The 24,484-nt window shown below is 43.4% G+C and overlaps 1 protein-coding gene across 1 annotated transcript; it reads left to right on the top strand.

Annotated features, from left to right (window-relative positions):
- The first annotated feature begins 134 nt into the window (after positions 1–134).
- Positions 135–24,484, top strand: nup93 (nucleoporin 93). The gene is made up of 22 exons (XM_079272876.1): positions 135–271; positions 1,534–1,714; positions 2,452–2,569; positions 12,245–12,307; positions 14,130–14,258; positions 15,248–15,322; positions 16,146–16,238; positions 16,381–16,520; positions 16,666–16,798; positions 17,075–17,232; positions 17,332–17,497; positions 17,632–17,725; positions 20,373–20,564; positions 20,661–20,787; positions 20,919–20,991; positions 21,420–21,464; positions 22,400–22,516; positions 22,656–22,774; positions 22,867–22,984; positions 23,476–23,559; positions 23,663–23,791; positions 24,053–24,484. The coding sequence occupies exons 2-22, from the start codon at positions 1,536–1,538 to the stop codon at positions 24,161–24,163; spliced, it is 2,463 nt and encodes an 820-aa protein (XP_079129002.1). The 5' UTR covers positions 135–271; positions 1,534–1,535; the 3' UTR covers positions 24,164–24,484.

The raw sequence follows: 24,484 nt of genomic DNA, 5'->3' as shown, positions 1-24,484 counted from the left end.
TAATTTTCCTTAAAACAAAAAGTTTGTCAAAGTCCTCCCATGCAGAGCAGCGCGGTTCGTCACATCTAGAAGAAGAAGAAGAAGAAGAAGAGCAACATCCGGCATGGTGCGGCTATCGTCCAATCAGCATCGACCCCAGAAGTGCCGGGGCAAATAATATACTTGCGTGCATGTTGTCCGTTAGTACTGCTGAGCAAAATTGAATACACTGTGAACACATTCATCTGAGGGATACAGACAGGACTACACTTACGTCAGTCCCACACAACAGGTATGAAGTCTGCTTGCCTGTAACGGTGTGCAATAAAATATTAAGATTTTTAACTTTACGCAACTGTGAGCATGCGAGAGAGCGTTAGCCATTTAGACTGCTAGCTAACTCAGTAGCGCCATTCATTTAGACACAAAGCTAACCAGTGTAGCAAACTACACTCTGGGCCGCAAAGGAAAGTGTCTAAACACGAGGTTGTCGTCATGGTTGTAACTTTGCTAGCGAACTTGCTCTTTGCAACTATTGAATTTGCCTTTCCGACCCTAAGGCAAGTTTCTAAATTAGCTAGCCGAGGTGTTAGCGTTGTGCAAACGCTAAACTTATCTGACAACCACGGCACTCCATGCGCGCGCTGCAGTTGTTTATGTCAGCTGTCAAAAGGTGTTCTGGGATCGGTTTGTGTCTAGGCTATATAAGCTCTATACTAGATGTTCTTAATGTGATGGTTTATGGCAGTGGTCAGGTCTGTCCATACAGATGTCACATACCGGTATACAGTCTTTGACCAGACCACTACAGGAAACCATCACAATAACATAATCAAGTATAGACCAAATGCCATACAATCTGAATTATGTGCATCTTTATTTACAGTCTATATGTCAAGTGGTGAAATGAAACACAGAAGAGACCCTATGAGGGATGGAGGTGAGATAGAGCAGCAACAACTAACATGGCTTCATCAGTGTTCCTTGTGATAATCTTTGGTGAATCAATTTTGTTCCTAATTTGTCCATGTGCATTTATACATTTAAGTATCTGTTGTCTCAATTTATACAATTTCCCTATTTACACAGAGACGCGTCTTGTTCTGTTGTTTACTCTGTAGTCCAGCGTGTTGGATTTAAAATGCAGCTATGACCATGGTTAGCATGCTACCTTTTTAGTGTGAATAGAAAGGTGTTTACTATTAGTAACTCCTTCCTTTTGAATTATTCAGTCAATAAATCCTTGAAGTCTACAACCCACAAACATGATGCTCTACCAGGCCTGTGCAGCGGCCATCTTTATTTATGCCTTGTTTTGTGCCTTAAACCTGTTCTTAAGCAAGTGAAATACACCATCTCTTGAGTTGAGGGCAGATTAACTGGTCACTAACTTTTCACCGATCGCTTTTCCGAATGTTAGGGGTTCATCTGTTGCATCAATCTAAGTAGACACAATGTGTTTGTATAATTCTGTATTTATCCAAATAATTGTCGTTTGTTGTCGTCATTACTCACACGCTCTCTCTCTCTCTCGCTCTCTCTCTCTCTTTATAGGTATGGATGCAGAGGGCTTCGGGGAGCTGCTGCAGCAGGCAGAGCAGCTAGCTGCCGAGACAGAAGCGGTGTCAGAGCTGCCGCATGTTGAGAGGAACCTCCAGGAGATCCAGCAGGCGGGGGAGAGGCTTCGATCCCGCACCCTGACCCGCACCTCACAAGATGCTGCCGACGTGAAAGCGTAAGGAATATGTCCCCAATGCACATAGTCAGAAAACCTCTGTGGTTCCTGTATAGTGCTCACAAAACCTATACAGGTCGTAATAAAAATCGACAATTGTTTGTCATTTTAAATTACTTTTAAATACATTTTTATAAGAGGTGACATTCAAAGCCATTTGATATAAGGTTCTCCTGATTGAATAACCTTCTCCTAACCCGGGAAATCAAAATATTTGTGACAACTTTTCACAGTTGTCCTGCTTCCGGACTCCCGAAGATCAACATTGAACATATATTTATTATATTGTGTTTTATTCTTAAAGCGGCTATGGATAAAAAACCAGTTAGTACAATTAACTGCCACCGTCTTGATGACATTTAAAATAGAACACGACATTTCATTTTTTTTTTTACTGATCCCCTCTGACACATCTGTGCAATACAGGTTTCTTGTTTTAAGAAATATGTGAGTCAAGTGTCATTGAGTCGTGCTTAACAGATTCAGTCTTTTATAAACACCGTATATTTTATCATTTGTTTTATTGTCCTTGTAAATGCCCTAATACAACCCCTGTGTAATAGGTTTGGAGCTGCCATGATCTTTAGCCAATGGGTAGTGCTGCAACAATCATAGCAAAGCCTCTTGTGACCTCTAGTGGTTGTCAAGCAAAACTACAGTTCATTGTCAGTCTTGCTCTCAGTTTAGTCCTTCCATTCCACGCATTCATTCTTACCCCCTCTCTGTCTTACACTCAGGTCAATCCTCCTTGGTTCCAGAGGTTTAGACATCTTCCACATCTCTCAGAGGCTGGAAAGTCTCAGTGCAGCCACCACCTTTGAGCCCCTGGAGCCGGTCAAAGACACGGACATACAGGTATGAAGGACCTAATGGGTCAGGAGTCCAACTGGGGTGCTAGCTTTGTGGTCTCATGACGCCTTCATGGATTGCTTCATCAAAGAAAAGACTCACCAACATGGAGTGTCTTTTGTGAAATGCTTGTTTCAGATATCACAATAGAGAGAGAGAGAGTAATTGCTCTAAGGAACCATCTTTGGCTGAGCAAGCATTGTTTAAACATTGGCTTGCGGGGAGATTGCGTTAGTCTGATAACCAGGAAGTACAATGTGTTTTTAAGCCACGGTAGTAACATCAATTAGCTATAGATGATAAGATCTGTCCTCAAAGTGTGTTAGTGTGAAAAACAATGTACGGTTTGAAATTCGTCACTCGGGGCTGGCAGTGGTGGATGTTTCTGGGACACACACACTGGAACCTCAATGAGTTTATTGTTCCCACGGAGAGGCTTCCAGCTTGACAGGGTTTTCCTTTTTTATGAAAAATGTTTCTGGTCATGGAAGATGTTCTGATGAGCCTTTTCCTTTCCATACATGACACACGACACACACTACATGGTTCTGAAGGCGATGCTGTGATTGTGTCGATCCACACCGGAACTGTGTTAGAATAAACTCATGTCACATTTCTAGTAGATGTGTAGTTTGTACTTTCTCAACTCAGGCGTAAGAAGGGAATAGAGTTGGATATCTGACAGTAAAACATGTTTACACTGGTTAGCTGGTGGGCAGCTTTGACTGTGAAGCAGTTGGAAGTGTTACTTCAGCATTAACAGAAGCTTAACTGTCCCGACGTCGTTACAGTTGCAGTCAGAGTGGACGAGAAGACGCTAAGTGTGGTGACTTGTCTCAAGTGATGTCACTTTAGCGTTGGTCGGGGCTGAAGACTTTGAATATGAAAACATCTGTGGGTGTGGAGTTAGAAAGAAGTGACCAGACCTCTGCGCGCTTCTCATCTCTGGCTACATTAGTAGCTGCCAGCATAAAATACCCAAATCTAATAATGGTAATGTAGCCGCCAGGTTAAAAAGAATGAAAATGGCTCTGCTGTAAGGACATTGATGCTTTAAAAAAACTAAACAAAACTATAGAAATGCATTCCCAAATTGGCAAACAGTGGGTTATTGCAATCATTTCATTTTATTAACCGTGCATAATGCATACTTCCTCACAATGCTGCACTTTGTAACGATTCAACGAGGATCTTTACCTCTTCTTTACCTTTGTCTTCCACATAACTCGGCTTTCCTTTTTACCTCTCTTCACCCAGCTTACCCTCTCTCTCTGCTTCTCCCTGAGCTCCATCTGTTTCTCTCTCTTCATCCCTCTTTTTTACCCTGCTTACTCCTCTGCCTATATCTGTTCTTTCTGCTCTCTCCATCCCCGTCTATTCTCTGAGACCTCTTCGGCCATAGATGTGACACCATTGTGTCTCACTCTTCCTTACTCTCTCTCGATATATTTCTGCTTTTCTTCCGTCACTTTCCGCCTTTTCGTTCTTTTACATTTACTAATTCTTCCTTCCTCTTGGTCAGCCGGATGTATTCTAGCCTGGGCGGGTTTGACTGATTGACTGGAAGAGCACTTATCTTCTGGCAGCGTGGGGCAGAAACACTCTCACACAGACACTCCCTCTCTACTCGACTTGATCTTTTACCGTTATTGGTTTATATTAAGACCGTACATTACAAAGTTTCATTTCAGAAGAAATGTGTAATATATCATTCAGTAGAACAATTCCTCTGATGTGTATTTTTTATGTTTTATGTACGTCATGTATGTGTATAGATGAGCAAAAAATATTTAAAACAACTTGCAACCCCACAAATTGCGTACTAAAAGTGACAATGGACATCTCTCTGGCACAGTGTCGCAACGATACAAAATGTTTCTGATCACAGAAGTATTTGTAGTTTATTGCATTACAAAGTATCGGAGTTTCTACTTTTCTGGTCACTCAGCATATCTGACTAGCTGGCCAAAACCAATGCGAGTAGAAATCTAATAAGCTGACTGCTGGTACTTTGGGAATTTGTTTTTCTAATGAAGATCATGAGATGTTACACAAACCGTCGACTCTAATTGCAAATTGTAACTAATTGTGACTCTAATCTCACTTAGTGTATTTGGCCCGATGACAAGGAAGCAAAAAAAAAAAGAATTGTCCTCAGGAGGCCCGTTCCGCAAGAATCAACCAAACAGCATGGAAAGCTTGTGGTGAATTCTGTTGTTCTGATCAACACCAGGCAGCAATGCAGCCCACTTTAGTCCCGCCTACACATCTGCATTTTACATCCTGCTGGGAGAGGTTCAGTCACTTTACGTCAACAAGCACACCGAGGAAAAAGAGTTAATTGGAGCTGAGATATTACAGGATGGACAACAGTGTTACACATGAGATTCATTACACTGTAAGGGCTTTGGTCTGGTAGTTAAATGTTAGCTATCAAAGCAAATTTGCATACTGTATCATACTGATGAATGTCAGTTGAAAGTAGGTAACTAGATAAAAGAATTAGACAAAACATTCCCAGACATCTTGAAAGAAATCCTTGTATTACTCAAAATTCACCACCTGCGTGCCCGATGTAACGTGATGCCAGATGTCAAAACGGAGACTGACGGTGCTTCCACTAGCATAACACTGAACTGAACTGTCAGCGTCCGAGTTGTGGGTACTGTGGGTGATTTAGTTGCCAGGTTTTGACAAGGAAGAAGAAAACATGGAATAAAAGACACAACATCTCTGGTGTAAAGTGTCCACCGTGAGTCCAACCGTTTTATTGAAGTGCAATGCTGATTCAGTGCAGTACTTTTTAACATTGAGCTACCTGAGGTTATGCTGCAGGAGTTGACTATGTTCAGAGCAATCACCAATAGCCGATGCCTCTGCCAATTTTAAGATGATATTTGGCCCATTTTCCCATTGATATATAAAATTCTCATTAGCATTATTTACATCAACATCCCCCACATATAACCGAAGTGCACACACACACACACACACACACACACACACACGCACACACACGCGCGCCGACCAAATTACCTTAAATAGGCTTTGTGTCAAACATTGTTCGGGAACACAGGCCTAATGTAACAACAACAACATGTTATACTGTATAAGATCATTGCTTTAAATGGTCCATGGCCATGGGATCAGGGGAGTACTGGAGGTTCATAGACAGAACACAAAGAAATGATGCGTGCGTGGCATGAGTGAGCTGATGCATGCCTCTGCGGTTCCTGTGTGGAGCGTGCACGCACACACACACACACACTGTGTTTTGATTGTGTGACTGATGTGTGTGTATGTATTGCTGAACACAAATTAGAGAGGATCTTACTATAAAGGATATGCAGACACAGAGTCCTAGATTCAGGGCTTCATGGACGTGGGAGGGGCTAATTATGTGCAGGCCGACTGCATACGGTTTGTTCATGTAGGTTTTCATCCCGTTTCTCAGTGTATAGTTGGACGTGGATACATTTATGCCTCGCCCCATTCCGATTTTTCTGCTCAAATGTAGAGGAAGCAGATACTCCACAATACTGACACACAATTATTTCAGTGAACACTATAGAAAATCTAAATCATCATTTTGTGTCCCAAGTAATGTGATATAATTGTATATTTGTATGAATTAACATTACAATGTCGTCCAAATGGATGGACATCTGGTCATGGGTATCATGTTATCCTAGTGACGAGCATTTGCACAGCTCGCCATCTAGAGTTTGGTATCATTTGCATTTGATTGATTCTAATTATACTTACAGATTTGTGGTTCTTATCTACAGCACACACGGGTGCATGCGTAAACAGGGAGTTAGACGGGCGCACACTAGGCTCCAACAGCTGTCATCACCACATAGAAGATGTTTTCACATCCATCCTAAATCCTTGTTCTTTGCTCTGCCAGGTTGGCGTGAGCGTTGCATGTTCTCCGTGTCGGTGGTTGTCATGGCGGAATCGCTTTGGGCTGCTGTTTAGCAATTCTGCGTTCTTTTGTTTTCTGTGTCATAAAATATATATATATACACAAGATAGATAGAGGTAGATAGATAGAGAGGCTGAAACCAAGAGAAAAGAGGAGGTAGAAAACATGGACAGGAAAAAATGAAACTGTAGAAGTGGAGTGGTGAGAGCAGTGCTGGTAGAAAAATGGCGACCGGCTGCAATTTGTTTTCTGTGTCCTCGTCTCACTTTTCACTGTTCCATCTTTCTCTGCCAGGTTGCTCTCTCTCTCTCTCAGCCGGTGCCTCTCCTTACACTCCTTTTCTCTTTTACTTTTCCTTCTCTCCTCTCTGGCTTTTCCTCCCTCTCTCATTTACATCTTTTTTCTCTTTCTCTTCTCCTGCCCTCCCAATGCCACACACACACACACCCCCCTCAGCAGTGAGGGCATGCGTTCAGCGGATGCAGTTGGCTAAGCCCAGAGCATCTGCTGAGATAGACGAACACCACTGACATAGCTTCACAGGCATGCAAACACAGCACACGACACACACAGTGTTGTGCACCGGCTCCTTGTGGCGTGTTTGCATGCCTGTATCTGTGTCAGTCGCTATCCATTGCTGGCATAAACTGTCTCTCCGTGTGCTCATGAATGAATGTGTGTGTGTAGCATAGCATAGATCTGGCTGCACGTGGGCGCTTTCATTCTCATCTCGTCTGTGCTGGCCTGCACATATGAATGCGGCTGTATGGCGTGTGTGTGTGTGTGAATGAGTGTGTCATGTGTGCAAGTCTATAAGTGGAGAGGTGTGTGTGTTCACATGCTTGCTTTGTGTGTGTGCTGTGATAGTAGGCCTACATATAGGAATGCCACCCCCCCCCCCCATCCGCTTCCCACATGTGCCTCCCAAACCCTTCATTAACAAAACATGACCCTTAAGAGCATGATTAGCCTCATTTCAAGACAGGATGTCGGAAGCCATCAACCGAGGGGGGAAAAATCCATTACTATAATTGCATTGAGCTGAGGGAGGGAGGGAGGGAGGGAGGGAAGCAAGGAAGGAAGGATGCATAGATGGATAAAGAAAGGAAGAAAATGAGTCGGATTGAGGCAGGGAGGAGGCGGAGGGCCATGAGAGATGCTGGGATGAAGTGAAGGAGAGAGAGACGGAGGGGGTGGGGGGTTGCCAGCTGATGGTAGGAACTGGTATTCTATATGAATCCATAGTTCCTTCTCATGGATCCCCCCCGTGTCTGAGTGCTCAGTTGGTACGGCCCTCCGACAATAAAACCCACCACCAGTGAGTCTTGATGTGGCACTTTCACTCGGTCCTCCGGCTCAACGCGCAAGAGTCACCGGCTTGATTTCGAAAACGGGGAAAAGGCTGCGAGCGGAGCGGCATGCCGAGTCGAAGGGTCACAGGGAACACGCCCCAGCATGGCGGCCACTGCTGCTGCCCTGGCACAGCGACAGGGAGGGATGGAGAGACGGAGGGGAGAAGCGGGTCTCTCAGGCTGTCAGAGCCCAGATACCTGGGCACAGACAAAGAAACGAAGAAACTTATTTTTTTTTTTTAACTCTTTGCCAGGAGCTCAGCATGAGTGAGTATTGCTTATACACATAGACATGCACACCCACTCACAGACAGGCATGTGTTTTGTCTGTCACACTTTTTTCCTCACCTGTCTGTCTCTTCCCCTGTTACGCTACAGTGTCTGTGGCTGTACGGCAGACATGGCGATGATTGTATAAAAGGGTATGCTCATAATTGGAGGCAAACATCACTGTTTCAATATACATACACAAATGTGTATGCTGTAGTACTTTACATGTATGTTTTATGACACAGAAAGTGAAGGGTGTGGTTTCTCTCACACACACACACACACACACACTCTCATTGTGTCATGGCAAATGAGGACAGAAAGCCTCCCACTCGTACTTTCACGATGACTGGCACAGAGAGCGAGGCTGCCTGTCTCCATTCCCCCTTTAACTGCTCTTTGACTGTGTCCTTACGTAGCCGTGCAATGAGCCACTGACCCAAAGGGTGAAAAAATCTGACTTGCTGGTTTCCCCCGAACATACGGTGAGATTGCAGTCAGACGCAGACAGGGCGACTATCTTGACCGAAGGCTAATGGAACGAGGGCCCGCGTGTGCCGGCACAGAGGATGTTCACGTGCATGTGAACATGCGCATTCGAAGACGTATGCTCACAACAATTAGACATTTTAAAGGAGTGATTTGCCTACAGATCTTCATTATAGATGATAGCAGAAATTAGAGAAAAAGATTAGAATTTCCGTCATATTTATTTTCAAATAAAGGCGGACGAGCCCTCGATTGTACCTTCTTTACCCAGGTCAGCTTTTATTGACGTACATTTGCCATTTGTATTTGACAGCAATGAAGTGTGATTATTTCATATTGTTTGTGGCTTTGTTCCTGTTCCGATACGATGTGGGCTGTCTGGCCAGCAGGCGGTGGGTGTTCACAGTGGGCTGCAGATACACAATACCGGGGTGGGGCAACTGGAAACGGTCATCTTTAGATTCACCTATAGCCCGGCACGGAGTTGATCCTTGAAAGTGATACGCATGCCGCTGTCGTCTGTTTCAATGTCTTGTTTTTTCCAGGGCTCTTTCATGCGACGCTATCGTATGTTCTTTTTTTTTTCTTCTTTTTTTTCAAATTGGGGACAAAGAAAATGAGTTGAAGCATCAGCAATGTTAAGTTTGGGTCAGGTGATAATCTGTGTGTCAGACTTAAATAACATGCCAATCTGTGTCAGCTGGTCAGTGCAAATCTAAATTACACGAAGCAGTTGTGACGATGATATTCTGCCTTTTTGTGATAAATCCCCTGAATTTAGTAAAACTGGACACAATCCTTACAGGGCAACACATATCCAAAGTTTGTAACAGTAAAAAATATATATCTATATTTAGAGCCATTTCTTTGTTTGGTAATGTCTGACAGCCGTGACATTTCTTGTTCATAAAGAGTTCTCTCTTAATGTTAGAAGTGATAATATTTTGGGGCAAAAAGACTTTCACGTGAAGAGCATTTGCATTTCCGACAAATGGGAATGTTGGCCACAGCTGTAATTAAGTTTATTAATTTGCATTTGGCACAAAAAAATGTTGCATAGGCAGAGCTGTTGGCAGTGCAAGTGCAGCTGGCAACAGGCAACTAAACGACCGCGATGAAGCAAAAAACGCTGAGGCCACTGCCCGGCAGAGTCTTTCAGCGTTGCCCAATGTGCCATCAATGCTTTAAGCCCCTCCCACATGTTTCTGGAGAAGAGGACCATCTCATTTCACCTCCAATTTACCAGAATAACGGTCAGTCATCACCCATGACTAATCCAGTCTCATGTTCTCTTGTGGTACATATATCCCAGAAGCCTCTGCTACAACTATTCTACTCCTTGTTGCAGTGCAGCTCTCCAGTGAGCGTTGGCCTGAGCGCTCCTCTGGTTGGAGTGGTTGAATATAGAGCTATTCTCAGCATCTCCTGGGGAAAGAAAGCGAGAGGGAGGGCAGAAGGGATTGGACCAGAGGGGTAAATGAGAGAAACCTAGTTTCCTCCTTAATTGATTCAAATAGACTAATAGTATGAAGCATTTTACCAAGTACAACCTTTTAGTTTGTGCCTCATTGTAATGGCCTCACAAACTTGAAGTCATCTCTGATTTCTGCAGATTTAATCTTTCTCTGTTAGTGCTTCTTTGTGACCTGAATGATTGCTTATTTAAATATTTAACGACGCATTACTGACCCATTTAGAGTTGTAGCAGCCTGCTGTCCACCATCACTGAACAAGACGCAGTTGGAAGGTTTCCTCCTTCTCTCGTCAGATGATGGCACCTCATTGTCGTCTCCTAATTGCACATTGATGGAATAATACGTTGTGGGCAGGTTAATTGGCCCTAGCCAGATCATACGTCGTCTTCACACTTTTCCAGCATTGATGAGCTTTCAATGCAGTAATTATCGGTTGCTTTAGTATCGACGTTTCAAGAAGTTACTCGTTCCCACAGTGAACCCTTTGTGCCTCCAATTTGCTCTCATTCTTCAGAACCGAGGGATGAGAGTGAAAGAGGAGAGGAATGCAATGACAGGCTGAGAGCTCGGAAAAGAAAGGGAGGAGAGGAAGTGAGACTCAAATAGGCAGAGTAATGAGCAGGTGGGGGGGGGACTCGAGAGACAGAGGATGATGGAGACATGGTCTCACCAGGTGCTAGAAGGATCCTACGTACTGAAGAAGCAGAGACAGTAAGGTACTAGAAATGTCATCAATGAATTTAAATGCTGTTGTCTCTCTGAAGGAACAACTATTGCCACCAATTTAAGAGATTATTATGTCAGATGGTTATATAAACTAAGAATGCAACATATCGCAGGATTTTCTTGCTTATTAGGGAGCAGCCGTATTTAGCAGCATTGATTTTATATTTACACGCTCATCATAGTTCAAGCAAAAGCAAGGCATCACAGACTTTGGGTTCAGGTTGTATCCTCAACTTAGCAGTTATTGTTCTTACTTTTTCAAAGTAATTCTATTTGTTTAATCTTGTGGTCCTGATCTATTGAACAAAGAATAGAAGAGTTCATCTGTTTGTTAAGGTGCTACTAATCCGTGAACAATCAAACATATTTAGTGATATTTGGCCGAGGCTCATCTTTTTGCTCCCAAAACTACATTTAATATTCCACCTTATCTCACCCTGTATTTCATGTGAAATTCTGTCTCTGGTATCAAACCGGGTGTAGCTATAAGTATAGAACCAAAAGCATTCCCATGTCATCAGCTTGATGACGGGAAAGGCTCTTTAATCAATATCTCTGAATAAAGAGATGATGCGACGTTTTTTTTCTCTCCGTGCCTCTGACTCATTCGCAGCGAAGGAGCCGTCATTGTTCCTCCGTTGAGATGCTGCACACACGTGTGTCATGGTGTTCTGCACAGGAAAGAAGAGATTTCTTACATTTGATACTGTAACGCTGCCAGTGACCCACTTTTTGTGTTTGCCAGTAACCAAATGAATCACAGCGCAGCCACCATTTTGGTGCTTTCTCAAGATGTCTGTCCCTTTTTAAAAAAAAAAAAAAAAAAAATTATGCACGTCAGCGCTCACCAAATTTCCCTCCGAAGCCGCCGTGTCCGCTGCCGTGTCCTCTCCTGTGTACTCCAGAAGTACCACTCAGTCACCTCGATAGCTCTGGTCATGTGTGTACGATAAGTAGTTTTATTATCCGTTGAGTAGGATGTAAATCAATATGATTTTCATCGGAAGGACCAGAGGAAGTGGGTGTATGTATGCAGCGGCAGCCATCTTGAGATGACTTCAAAATGGAGGTCGACTGCTGTCTGATAGCAAAATGGTGTGTGGAAAGCACGGACGCTTGCCTATACGTGTGTGTGCGTGTCTAAAACAGCGATTAAACATTTGCCTAATCCTGACGTGAGTCTAGGAATGGCAGAGAAAGACAGGATGGGAGGTAGAGAAGCAGCTTCTGCCTCCCGGAGAGCAAATGATGGTGCACCTCCTAAATCTGCCCCCCTAGAACTCTCTGCACACAGTTTATCGCTGCTTCATTTTGTCCCCAATGTTGGAGCTAATATCTCCTGCTTTCTCTCTCTCTGTTTGTCTCGTCTCATTCTCCGTGTTTGTCACGCGTCTCTGCATCTGTCTGTCTGTCTGTCTCTACGTCTCTGCCTCGTCCACAGGGCTTCTTGAAGAATGAGAGGGACAACGCCCTGCTGTCAGCCATCGAGGAGTCTCGCCGCAGGGTCAGTATCTGCCGAGTGTCTTATTGCTTCGCGGGTGGAAATAGAGCTACAACTGGTCGACAGAACCTAAATCCTACAGTGTGGGAAATTGTTTTAAATTGTAAAGGACGAGATGCAGGGATTGGACTCTATAGTCACAGACGGTAGCGGTTCTTTCTTTGCCTCATATTAGTTTTACACAATCGGATGAGTCTTCAGCACTGCGGCGCGTATGAACATTAACGCATCCCAATAAAAAACACTTAACAACCTCAATGTTTAGTCATTTCTGCTCGCTGCGGTCTAAAAGTCCTTCTGCTGTGAACCTTCATGGAATGCTTCTGAAATGGCTTCCCCGACGTGCAGAGATAATAGCCCCGGCGTTTAATTAGCTGCCGGTCCCATTATCTTGCCTCTCCCTGAGAGACGAAAAAAGGACTCGTGTGCGGGGGGGGGGGGGGAGGACTCTCAAATGCACTGATTAAGAAGAAAGCGGATGTTAAAGATTTCTATCTCGACTTCTGTGCCTTTCACATCACGTGCAGCGTGTGCTGTTATCCTGCTGCATGACATATTTAGTCCAGTTGTCCGGTCTCTTAGCAATCACTTGACATTAACATGATCTCAGATATATTTAAAACTTTTGGTTTTTGGATTTTTAAGGCAGATACCTATATAAATGTAGAAAATCTGATAACAATAAATTGGTAAATTCGATGATTAATCTCATAAACAGAATCTCCTCAATGCGATTATTCATTTTACAGTTAAAACATAGTTCAGTTCTTTGTGGTCCACAAACATAATGGAGACACTACCTCTAGTGTATGTTTCATGTCTGCACTGACATTTCTTGATTTCATCGTAGTTTTTGACGGACTACAGTCGGTCAACTCAGAAATGTTCAAAGTAAATGCTTTGACATTCAGGCAGTGAGCAAGTTAACCAAGTAAATGTTGGCTGTGGTCTACATGTGTGTCTCCCTGACCCTGGAGGTTGGAAAGATTCAATTATCGCACGTTCCCATTAGCTCACTTTGAGTCTCTGTGGAGAGTTAAAATAGACGACACTGTCCTGATGGAGTAGTACAATCATGACAGGGGTCAACTGCTAAATCTGGTGTGTGCGCGCGTGTCATATATATTCTTTATTTAATCAGGTAAAAGTCTAAATGAGATTAAAATCTCTTTTTCAAGAGTGACAAACAGAGAGGGGCATTTAGCGGCAGCACACTGGGTGCAGAGGTGTACAAGATTTCCCCAAACCAGTAAAGTAAGCACATCGGTACACAGTATTACACTTCTTTAGGCACTAATCGGATACATTCATAAAGAGCAGATCACCGTAATTCAATAGAGGTATAAAAAAAAAAACCAAGCAAATGTATTCTTGCCTGGAAAGGGAAACAGGATTTATTTCTTTGAACTTGGTTTCAGATTGGAAACAAGGTTTTTGATATGTGATCAATAATAGTTCTGATCCGTAATAATTAAGATAAAAAGGGACATTTATCACATCTTAAATCATTGGAAAATGGGTGCATAGATTCATCACATGATATTTAGCGCCTAGCCTGTGAGTCAAGGCATTATGTTAGCTTCAATGTGCAAGAGAGTTTTGTTTACATCAACAACTGCAACAACGGTCTTGTTCACTCGTTTACTTGAGTTCCGCCGCTTCTTCAGAGTCAAACCTGCGACTTCAAAGTGATCTCTGTCGTCAAGGCGCAGCAGTTGAAGTACAACTCGTAGTCTGTTGTGATTTATTTACCCGCATACTAACGCATGCGCAGTAACACGTTGAGTGTAATTGGGCTCCCGTTTCCTGCTTTGATGTGTTGCAGACGTTCCTGTTGGCTGAAGAGTACCACCGTGAGTCCATGCTGGTCCAGTGGGAGCAGGTGAAGCAGAGAGTGTTGCACACGCTGCTCGGAGCAGGAGAGGACGCACTGGACTTCAGTCAAGACGTGGAGGTACGGGAAACACGACACAGAGCGGCTTTAGGAGGAAGGACCTCCAAAAGAAATATATCGTTACGACAAAGAGAGACAAACTGTCTGACTCTGCTTAGAGAACACTGCTTTACCTCATGGGGAAGCTAGTTTTGCAGAACATTCCTTGCTAAAAGTTTTGTGTTATTTATGTGGATAAGAGTATATTATATTATATTAATACGTCAGCTAAATGTAGGCGTCCCCATGGACCGAGCTCTGCACAGACCCTCCACCATCTGTTGTAAAAATATGAATATGTTTCGTAAAACAAGATGCAGGTACATCACTTTCTTTTTAAAAACAAAGACGACAGATGAAATGTTGATTTTTGTAATTTCTTAGTTTTTCGCAGAGTTGAGATTACAGATTTTTACTTCCAGAGCGAGTCTGTTTTCTACTTTCTCGTACTTTACAATTGAGCTCTATAAGTGCCCTCATTTTAGTGACTGAAGTTGTGTGAAAGATTGCTTTATTAATATTACATCATACATACATTCTGTGCAAGAATCATTGAGCAGCAGTGTCATTTCTTTTCCAATCTAGTTGCATACGCAAACATTTATTTGTTTAACTTCCTGGGCTAAATGTGTCTCAGGTCTCTCACTGTCACTCATCTAAACTAACCAGAGTAACCGTTTCGTCTGAGACTCATCGGTGCTATTTTTATCTTGCTCCTGAATAAAGTAAAATACTTTCATCCTGTGTGTCATCTGCTGAAATCAATCCCAGCATGCATTGGGCAACAAGCGTTGAAACATCATGGTCCTCCTATCTGAGCCGGAAAGACTCAAAACACAGAGTAGTCAGCATGAAAAAAAGAGGATTTATTTAAGATGCTAATTGATTGTCGCATCGGATAAAATGAAAAGTTTCATTGTTACGTGATTGGCGTCTCTATTTTCTATCTTTAGTTACGTTCCTTGCAGCGTATTTATGAAGTCATCTGCTGCCTCTCTTGTTTGTTGTAGCCGAGCTTCGTGAGTGAAGTGACCGCTCCAGGAAGGAGTGCGTTGGACAGCGTGGAGGTGGCCTATGGACGACAGGTGAGTCGATGTCGGACTGATCATTTTCTGTTACATGGAATAAACTCCAGATGAAGATTAATGTTCAGAAACATTACAAGAAAATGCCAAGGCGCTCTCTTTTTAAACAATTAGAATGCTTTTATTCTAATGACATCGGTGGACCTAAAAACAGACTCGGACGTGTTTCGGCATCACGCTTTCATCCCATTTATCTCAGTGCTGCTGGGTCTTTTCATTTTTTTTAACTGTGCCACCGGGGAGCAGCAGAGTCAGAATCTGACAACTACATATTTGCAGATATTCATTATTTTAACACAGATGTGTGAATGAGTCTGTTTGTGATGCCCTCATTCTGATTGTTCCGTTAAAATGGGGTCACAGCCAGACAGGAAGTGGGAGATCAAACGTATCGATTGATTGGGCGGTAGAGGGGGGGCTCTGGGTAATTCTCTCTCCCACTCTGTCTCTCTACCATCCCTCCTCCCTCATCAGCCTGTCTGACCTCTCTCTCTCTGTTTGTCTCTCATCTGCTACGTGACGCAGTACTTTAATTGTGGCTTTTCCTCTGACCATGTGTCGACACATTGCATGCGGCGTCATTTGTCTCGTTTTTTTTGTCCTCTTAAACATTTTGATCCTCCTTTTCTTGTTTTTCGTCGTGAACCATTTCACTCGATGGTCATAGTGTTGGCTTTTACGTCTGAAGCCGAGGATGGAGTTGTAGGCGGATTTTGTTTTGAAACATTCATTTGCAAATTCAACATGAAAATTCAGCCTTTGACGAAACCCTTTTTTGTTTTTTCTCTCTCCGTTTCACCACGACGACGTCTTCTTCCTCCAGATTTACATTTTCAATGAGAAGATCGTGAATGGTCACATTCAGCCTAATCTGGGAGACTTATGTGCGTCTGTCGCAGAAAGCCTGGATGACAAGGTAAGAACATCTGCTATCACCATGAAATTGTTGTTTTCACATTTCATTATTTTGTAAGATATAGCTTATACACTGACGGCTAATATGCACTCTGTTTTTTTGCCTTTAAGTAACTGACCGTCGCCCTCTCTCTTCCCTCCAGAACGTGTCAGACATGTGGCTGATGGTGAAGCAGATGACAGACGTGCTGCTGGTTCCAGCCAAAGACACTCTGAAAAGTCGCACCGCTGTTGAAATGCAGATGGCCTTTGTTCGCCAGGCGCTCAGCTTCCTAGAGAACAGGTAGCGTTGTTGTCTAAAGTGCAGGGGTTTGAAGAGCTTAAGCTTTCCGTACATCCAAGTTAGCAGAGGGCATACAGGAGTTAAAATATAAGCCGGACTGCACCATGATGATGAACTCATATTGTGTGCGTCTCCTTTCTCCCAGTTATAAAAACTACACCATGGTGACTGTGTTTGGGAACCTCCATCAGGCCCAACTCGGTGGAGTACCAGGAACATACCAACTAGTCCGCAGCTTCCTCAACATTAAACTACCGGGGCCTTTGCCTGGCATGCAGGTAACACATGCCTATTCTCAATGTTTTCTTTGATCTGCCAATAATATCACTGCTACATCTGTCAGAATGTCATTCATCTTTTAATATTTGGGAAACCTTCCAATCGTATCGCACCAACAGTCTTGATTGTGACTGGATCGTCACTGATGTTTGCAGCCAGAGACTGTACATGATGAGTTTTTTTAAATTAATGTGCAGATCAAAAACTTTATCTTTATTTGAAATGAGTGTATTAATATAGTCTCCAGTGTATTAAATGTCTTTGTGTCTTCTCAGGATGGTGAGATAGAGGGCCATCCAGTGTGGGCTGTGATCTACTACTGTCTGCGATGTGGAGATCTGAATGCAGCCATGCAGGTTGTGAACAGAGTGCAACATCAGCTGGGAGACTTTAAGACCTGGTTTCAGGAGTACATGAACAGCCCTGACAGGCGGTGAGAACCCCTTAGCTCCTTGTCTTGTATGTATATGTTGAGATGCACACAGAGGTCAAACTGAATCGTCATTTCCGCTTCTCGATCTTCTCCCTTCAGCCTTTCTCCGACGTCAGAGAACAAGCTCCGCCTCCACTACCGCAGGGTGCTGAGGAACAGCGCTGACCCTTACAAGAGAGCCGTCTACTGCCTGATCGGGAAATGTGACATTAGTGATAACCATGGAGAGGTGGCAGACAAGACTGAAGACTACCTCTGGCTTAAGGTACAGCGGATGTTTATTTCAACCTAAAGCATTAGCCCGCTGGCCAGAGGAGACGCTGGCCCAGATAATGATCATCATTAAAAGTTCCACGGCTTGTTTAACAAAGTGTGTGTGACGTGTTTCTGTCCCTGCAGTTGAACCAGGTGTGTTTCGATGATGACGGCAGCAGCTCTTCTCAGGACAGACTGACCCTGCCACAGCTGCAGAAACAGCTGCTGGAGGACTATGGTATGGAACTGCATTTCTGTTTCAGCTTTACAAATTACCGCAAATCTGTCAACTTTAGTTTCTCGACATTGTGATGCATCACTTCTGCCTCCCCGCCCTACCTCCGTTCCATCATGTTTTCCTCAGGGGCACTTGAGAAGCACATGTGTGCATGCGTGCCGTACCACACTTTCCTTTGGTCGTCTTTGGCTCATTGTAGAGATGCACAAATTCAAATCTTCATTCTAAGAACTATAATTGACAGCAGGGCTCCAGACTACCTTTTCTCTTTACCACCGTCCCCGAAAATAATTAAGTCAGTAAGTCGGTCTAAACTGTCAAATATTCTAAATGTTTTCCTCTTTCTGTTTTATTCTCGTCTGTAGTGGTTATTTGCATAAAAACACACAATTCAAATGATTAGTAAATAAATGATTGGTTTTTTAAAAATTAAAATACAAAACAATCATCTTGGCAATAGTGGTTTTAATGATGTATTATAAGCTGCTTACAGCTAGTGTTGGGAAATTAATTATCTTTATATTGCTGTGAAAACATCTATGTCAAACAACTTTTTTCACCCAAAACTACATTTTACAAGATTACATGTGAACACATCATGATAATGAGGGTACATCCCTTTTGCATTCTGTTTTCTGACGTTTTGTTTTGTGCATTCTGAACTGTATTCTCATTCATTCCAGCCATCTGAGTGCTGGTTTTCCTTGTCTTGTCTTTCCCTTTGCTTCAAACATTGTTTTTCAATCTTAAAGGAGGCCGCAGACAAAAGATTTGTGTATGCACATGCATGAACACAAAAACCTCAATTTGGAGATGCTGATTAGCCACCTTAGAAACAAATCAATAAACTGAAATATGTGTCGCAAAATGAGCAACTTCTGGAAGTAAAGGTGGTGCATGGATGATTTAACAATACTAAAGTAAACGGCTTTGAATATTTCAGCTTAGTTCCTGAAAAATCATGTTTGTTCCTTTTTTAGTTTGGTTTGGTTGCAGCTGAACCCTTCGTCAAAGTACACAGGAACCAAAGTTTGTGGGAGAATGTGCCAGAATCTGTTTGAGAATTGATTTTTTTTTAACTACCACATGTAGAAATAGCAACCCAGTTTCTCATCTTTTGTACTTATGATTCAGCCAGGGGAGTTTCTCGCTTGAAAGCGCTACACCTGCCAGTCACCTGCTGCCTGTGCAGAGAGTTAGATTACGCCTCCCGTCTGGTCTCTCTGTCGGCCTTATCGAATGCCTTTAGTGAAGTTAACAGAGACAGCTGCCGCTTAAACCCTCATCCAACCATTGTTCCTCCTGGCTGCATCTCACTGCGTCCCTGACTGCTCTTCAATAATTCCGTGCCCTTGATGTTTCAACACAGTGAATGTTAGAAGAGGGGACAGGAGGCACACTTTCTGTTCTGAGTGGAAGTTTTTTAACTGGGGGAGTTAGTGAAGAGTGTAAAAATGTGGAGGCACTCAAAAAAGCAGCGGGCAAAAATGTCCACTCTCATTGAAAACCATTATCAAAAGCTTCCCCGGGCTGCTAAAATCTCACTCTGTCTGATCAGGGCCTCAAACAGCCACATGCCCCCGATACACACACAAATAAATGGGAGCAGAAGGGCGTTAGGCCTTTTCTCTCCCACAGATTGAGAAAGCCGTTTTCTCCCCTGGGTGCTGCCTTCTCCACGGGTCGATCCTGCTCCGTTCAGATAAGACTGCTCTTTTCCACTCTCGGTAGCCCCTCACCCTCTCCCCTCTCTCTCTCTGCTCATTGGGAAGTACAGCCTGAAGCCACATTCTGTTCTCCCTCATGCTGCTCTGCTCCTTCGGTTGTCTGGCTCAGTGTTCCTTCTTGTATTCCATCTTGCTTCACAGCGGGACGTAAAGCCCAAAGCCCCGTCTGTTCCTCTCTCCTTCGTTCGCTGCATCCCTGCCCTCCTCTCGTTTTATCCTTTATCCCCGTTTCTCCTTACCTGCACCACCGCTTCCCCTCCTTCCTCCCACTGATTTCCATCCCCCTTTTTTTCCGTCTTCTCTCCTTCCATGTGTTCTTTCTCATTTCTTGTTTGTACAATCTGCTGCAGCCCACCCCCCACACTCTTATCTCGCCTCCTTCATCCTCTGCCTCCTCTTCATCACTCTCTTCTTCTCTCATGTGCTTTCCCTTTTTGAGCTAAAGTGCTGTAAGTCTGAGATAAGGCTATAAAATGGCTGACATGGTCCACCCTGTTCTACTCCTCAGCCAGCAAGAGGATTAAGGATTATAATTAAAAAGTAAACTTGATGACTAAGTACCTGCACTTGACAGCATATTTTCAAATTCTTACATTTTAGTTGCCATAGCAACTGTCAAAAAGCTACCATGGCATGTGTAGACCCGAGAGTTAAACTGGTGTCTTAAATGGCTGTTGTAGTTTAACGCATTTAAAGACATGATTGCGATCGATTCGACTCACTTTTGGTACCAAAAAAAGAAAAGTGGGAGTAGATTTGATTTGAGTAGAGTCATGCAGATAAAGAAGATCTGGAGAAGAACTGAAATATGTCTGAACACAGTCGGACATTAAAGGTGTGACCTCTTTTCCCCCTGAGATGATATGCTGGTTTTAATTAATCCCTCTCTCTCTCTCTCTCTCTCCACTCGTGTCCACCAGGAGAGTCCCATTTCTCTGCGAGCCAGCAGCCCTTCCTGTATTTCCAGGTGTTGTTCCTGACGGCTCAGTTCGAGGCGGCGGTGGCTTTCTTGTTTCGCGTTGAGAGACTTCGGAGTCATGCTGTGCACGTGGCGCTGGTCCTGTACGAGCTGCGGCTGCTGCTGAAGTCGTCCGGCCAAAGCGCTCAGCTGTGTGAGTGTATTCGCCTTTTTATTTTGTGGCGTGACACAGGACCCCTTGAGAAAGAGATTTTAGCAAGAACTAAATGTGCTGACGTGTTCTCTGCAGTGAGCCAGGAGCCCGGTGACCCTCCCATGGTGCGCCGCCTCAACTTCATCCGTCTGCTCATGCTGTACACTCGCAAGTTTGAGTCCACTGATCCACGGGAAGCCCTGCAGTACTTCTACTTCTTACGGTAAATAGTATTACACTCTCACAGTCAGTATTAGGATTTTATGACCCTGTACCATACCGATGTATGTGTGACAAATGTTCTGAACTAAATTCAGCTATTTCTAATTCCTACTGTATGTGTCTGTTCTGCAGTAATGAGAAAGACAGCCAGGGAGAAAACATGTTCATGCGCTGTGTCAGTGAGCTTGTTATTGAGAGTCGTGAGGTGAGTGACCCACATATACACAGAGACCCTGTGGGGAAATGCCTCTGCAGTCGTTTAAAGCCTTTTAACACCGTTAGTGCAGCCTCGACTAATGCCAAGTGTTTGTTAAAGAGGGACAGAGCATATCCATTGAGTAGTTTTTCTTCTTCTCTACTTGTAAAACAAGAAAATGTGTTGTGTTTTTTGAATTTCTTTACTTTTTAAAATAATTTTAATTTAAAATCTAACTTTAGACTTTGTTTTTTAGCTTTGTAAATATCAGTGGACAAAATATAGTTTGGAAAAGACCTTTCATCATGTTACAAAACAAAAGAAAGCAGAAATGATAGGCTTCATAATGTAGGATTTATTTCAGGGCTGTTGAACATAAAGGTGTTTCTATTCCTCTGGTTCTGTATACTTGATGTGTTTTTGTGTCTTCTTTACAGTTTGACATGCTGTTGGGGAGATTAGAGAAGGACGGCAGTAGGAAGGTAAGAAGATTGTGTCTTTGATCTCTCCTCTATTCTGTGGTTGTGTTTCTATTAATGCTTTGACTTCTCACTCTGCCTCACACTTCTCGTCTGTCACTCTCTCTCGCTGACTCTCTTTGACGCTCCTCGGTTGGCAGCACTTTGTTCCTCTGTCACGGATCCAAAAGCTCTTCACAATGCTTCCTTGAATCCTTTGCTTACCAAATGTTCTTGACATTTCCCACCGTGCCTGCCAGCACTCTGCAAAATGTGACTTTTTGGGATTTTATTCTCCTCAAGTTCACATTGCTGTACGTTTCATTCTAGCCACGTGATATGATATGACACAAGACCTTTCCATATGTTTATGCTTTAGATCAAAATGATGATCATGTAGCGTGTACCTGAAACAATTCAGACCTGTGATACTAGCAGACAAAGTTAGTCAGAATCAGTGTTTAGAAAAAGAAGAACATTGATATTAGAACTCTGTGAGCTGTGAAGGTGTCACAATATGAATTTGCATTTAAAAATGCAAATTTTATAAACAGAATATATATATAAGTCCAATCGGCATTTGTGGTGGTAAGAAGCAGCAGTATGTGGCTGTTGGTGTCAAAGGGTTAGTCAGTCACTGGTAGTAAATCAGGGCCATGTTTACGGTTTTGGTGGATATGAATATAGTTATGACCAATTCTCCCCTTACAGGATCCATTTTCACGATTTGGAAAAATCGTCATATAAATGGAATTTCATAGATGTTAATCGATCAAATGTCTTTGTTTTCTAACGTTGATCATTTGGTTTTCTGCTTTTATTTGATGCTTTTTTTTTAATCTCATGATTGTTTGCTGGAATCAAACCAACCACTCAAGGATGGTTGCCATCTATCTGCTCAATCATCACAACTGTGGTATCCTCGGTCTCACTCTGATCCTCTCTCCTCCTCCCTCTAGCCCGGAGTCATAGATAAGTTCGCCGGGGACACCAGAGCTATCATCAGTAAAGTGGCTCTGGAGGCCGAGAACAAGGGCTTGTTTGAGGAGGCGGTCAAACTCTACGAGCTGGCCAAGGTGAGAGCACACCGGTTCATGTGATCTCTTCGTCCACAGACTGAACCTGTGTTCCTGCGAGAGCTGCTGTCTTTTGCAGCCATTTGTTTTGAGTCCTCTCTCACCGTCTCTCTGTCTTTTTCCATTTGTCTCTGTCTAGAACTCAGATAAGGTGTTGGAGCTAATGAACAGGCTGCTGAGTCCAGTCATCGCCCAGGTCAGCGCTCCTCAGTCCAACAAGGAGAGGCTAAAGAACACTGCCGTGGCTATTGCCGAGAGGTAGGACACGCGCACACCATGCACGAGTTTAAATCGAATCCAGAGCATCTCAATCTGAAAAAATACTGAATCATTTCCTCTTTCCGCTGCAGGTATCGTTCTCAGGGCGTAGCAGGAGATAAGTCCATCGATAGTACTTTCTACCTGCTGTTGGACCTGACGACGTTCTTTGACGAGTACCACGCGGGTCACGTTGACCGAGCCTACGACGTGAGTGCAGCACAACAGTCCCGATACAGACACACATGTCCCACTCCTACTATGTCATGCCAATATTACTATATTCAAGGGATATATGTTGAATATGTGAAGCTTATTAAAAACCAGTACAAAGACACGCACGTCCAGAGTCTGGTAGGATGGGTGCTGGACCAAAGCACACATCGTGTATATTAATGGTGGTGTGTTCCTTTCATATCCCATCATCATCGTTATGTGTCACATACGTAGCCTTGATATACTATCGGTGCAGGTGTTTGATATAAGAAGAACATTCATATTTGATTGTCCATCTGCAACAGGTGTGGTATGTCATGTGTGCTTATTTGTGCGTTGTGTGTATTTAATATGGCGACTCTCTAAGAGCCTGGTGCTCGAAACGTTAAGCAGCGATAACAGGAGCTCCTTGGTCTCTGTTTGAATTCTGCTGAATATGCGCAGCTCCTCTGTTAATGCCGTTGCTCTCTGTGTTCCTCTACCAGGTGATGGAGCGTTTGAAGCTCCTTCCTCTCAGTCAGGACAGTGTGGAGGAGAGAGTGGCTGCTTTCAGGAACTTCAGTGATGAGGTGAGATCAAAATCTGAATGCTCAAAAGGAGGACTTTCAGGCTTTCCCACAATACGCAGCATTATTCTTTTACTCTTTCTAAAAGTGTCCTCTGTGTCCCCAGGTGCGCCACAACCTGTCTGAAGTGCTGTTGGCCACCATGAACATCCTGTTCACTCAGCACAAACGCCTGAAGGGGGCGCCGGCAGGCACACCAGGACGACCACAGAGGACCATAGAGGACAGAGACATGGTGAGAAGACGGGCTCTGATGGAGCAGAGGGACAAACTGAAGCAGCTGAAACGGATGGATATTAAATTAGAGCAAGATTTATTGTGTCGGGATAAACAGGAGATGTATCGTCTAGTTGTCAAGGAAGTCCGTAACAAACACTCACAACAAATGAAAAACAACTCAATTTGCTCAACCGTCCGATAAGATGTACAGAAGCAGTCTCTCCTGACAGTGTTTTAATCTCCTCTTCTTCTTCTTCTCTTTTTCTTCTTTGAACAGCAACTCCGCAGCCAGGCCAGAGCCCTGATCACCTTTGCTGGTATGATTCCCTACAACATGGCCGGAGACACCAACGCAAGACTGGTGCAGATGGAGTTACTGATGAACTGAGACATCACGCACACACACACACACACACACACACACACACACACACACACACACACACACACACACACACACACACACACACACAGCTACAAACAGAATCATTTTTGCTTTATCAGACTCCGTCATATTCACACACACACACTCACTTGTCGACCATTTTTGTTTTGTATAGAATCCAACGTTGATCATTGTGTTAACAGACACATCCTTATGTCATCCGTCTGAGTTGTCTGTTCTTTTTCTTCTGTTCTCTTTTTTCAGTTTTGTTGTTTCATATTTGTATCTTTGATGATTTGGAATAAAGAATAAGTGTACTTTTAA

The sequence above is a fragment of the Melanostigma gelatinosum genome (assembly GCF_949748355.1).
Source record: "Melanostigma gelatinosum genome assembly, chromosome: 1".
NCBI lineage: Eukaryota > Metazoa > Chordata > Actinopteri > Perciformes > Zoarcidae > Melanostigma > Melanostigma gelatinosum.
This window is presented reverse-complemented; position numbering and strand designations above follow the sequence as displayed.

Coding starts and splice junctions, on each gene's coding strand:
- nup93 (XM_079272876.1), top strand. CDS start 1,536: ATGGATGCAGAGGGCTTCGGGGAGCTGCTGCAGCAGGCAGAGCAGCTA. Junction 20,565..20,660: donor CGGCCAAAGCGCTCAGCTGT/GTGAGTGTATTC, acceptor TGTTCTCTGCAG/TGAGCCAGGAGCCCGGTGAC. Junction 22,775..22,866: donor GCCGTGGCTATTGCCGAGAG/GTAGGACACGCG, acceptor TTTCCGCTGCAG/GTATCGTTCTCAGGGCGTAG.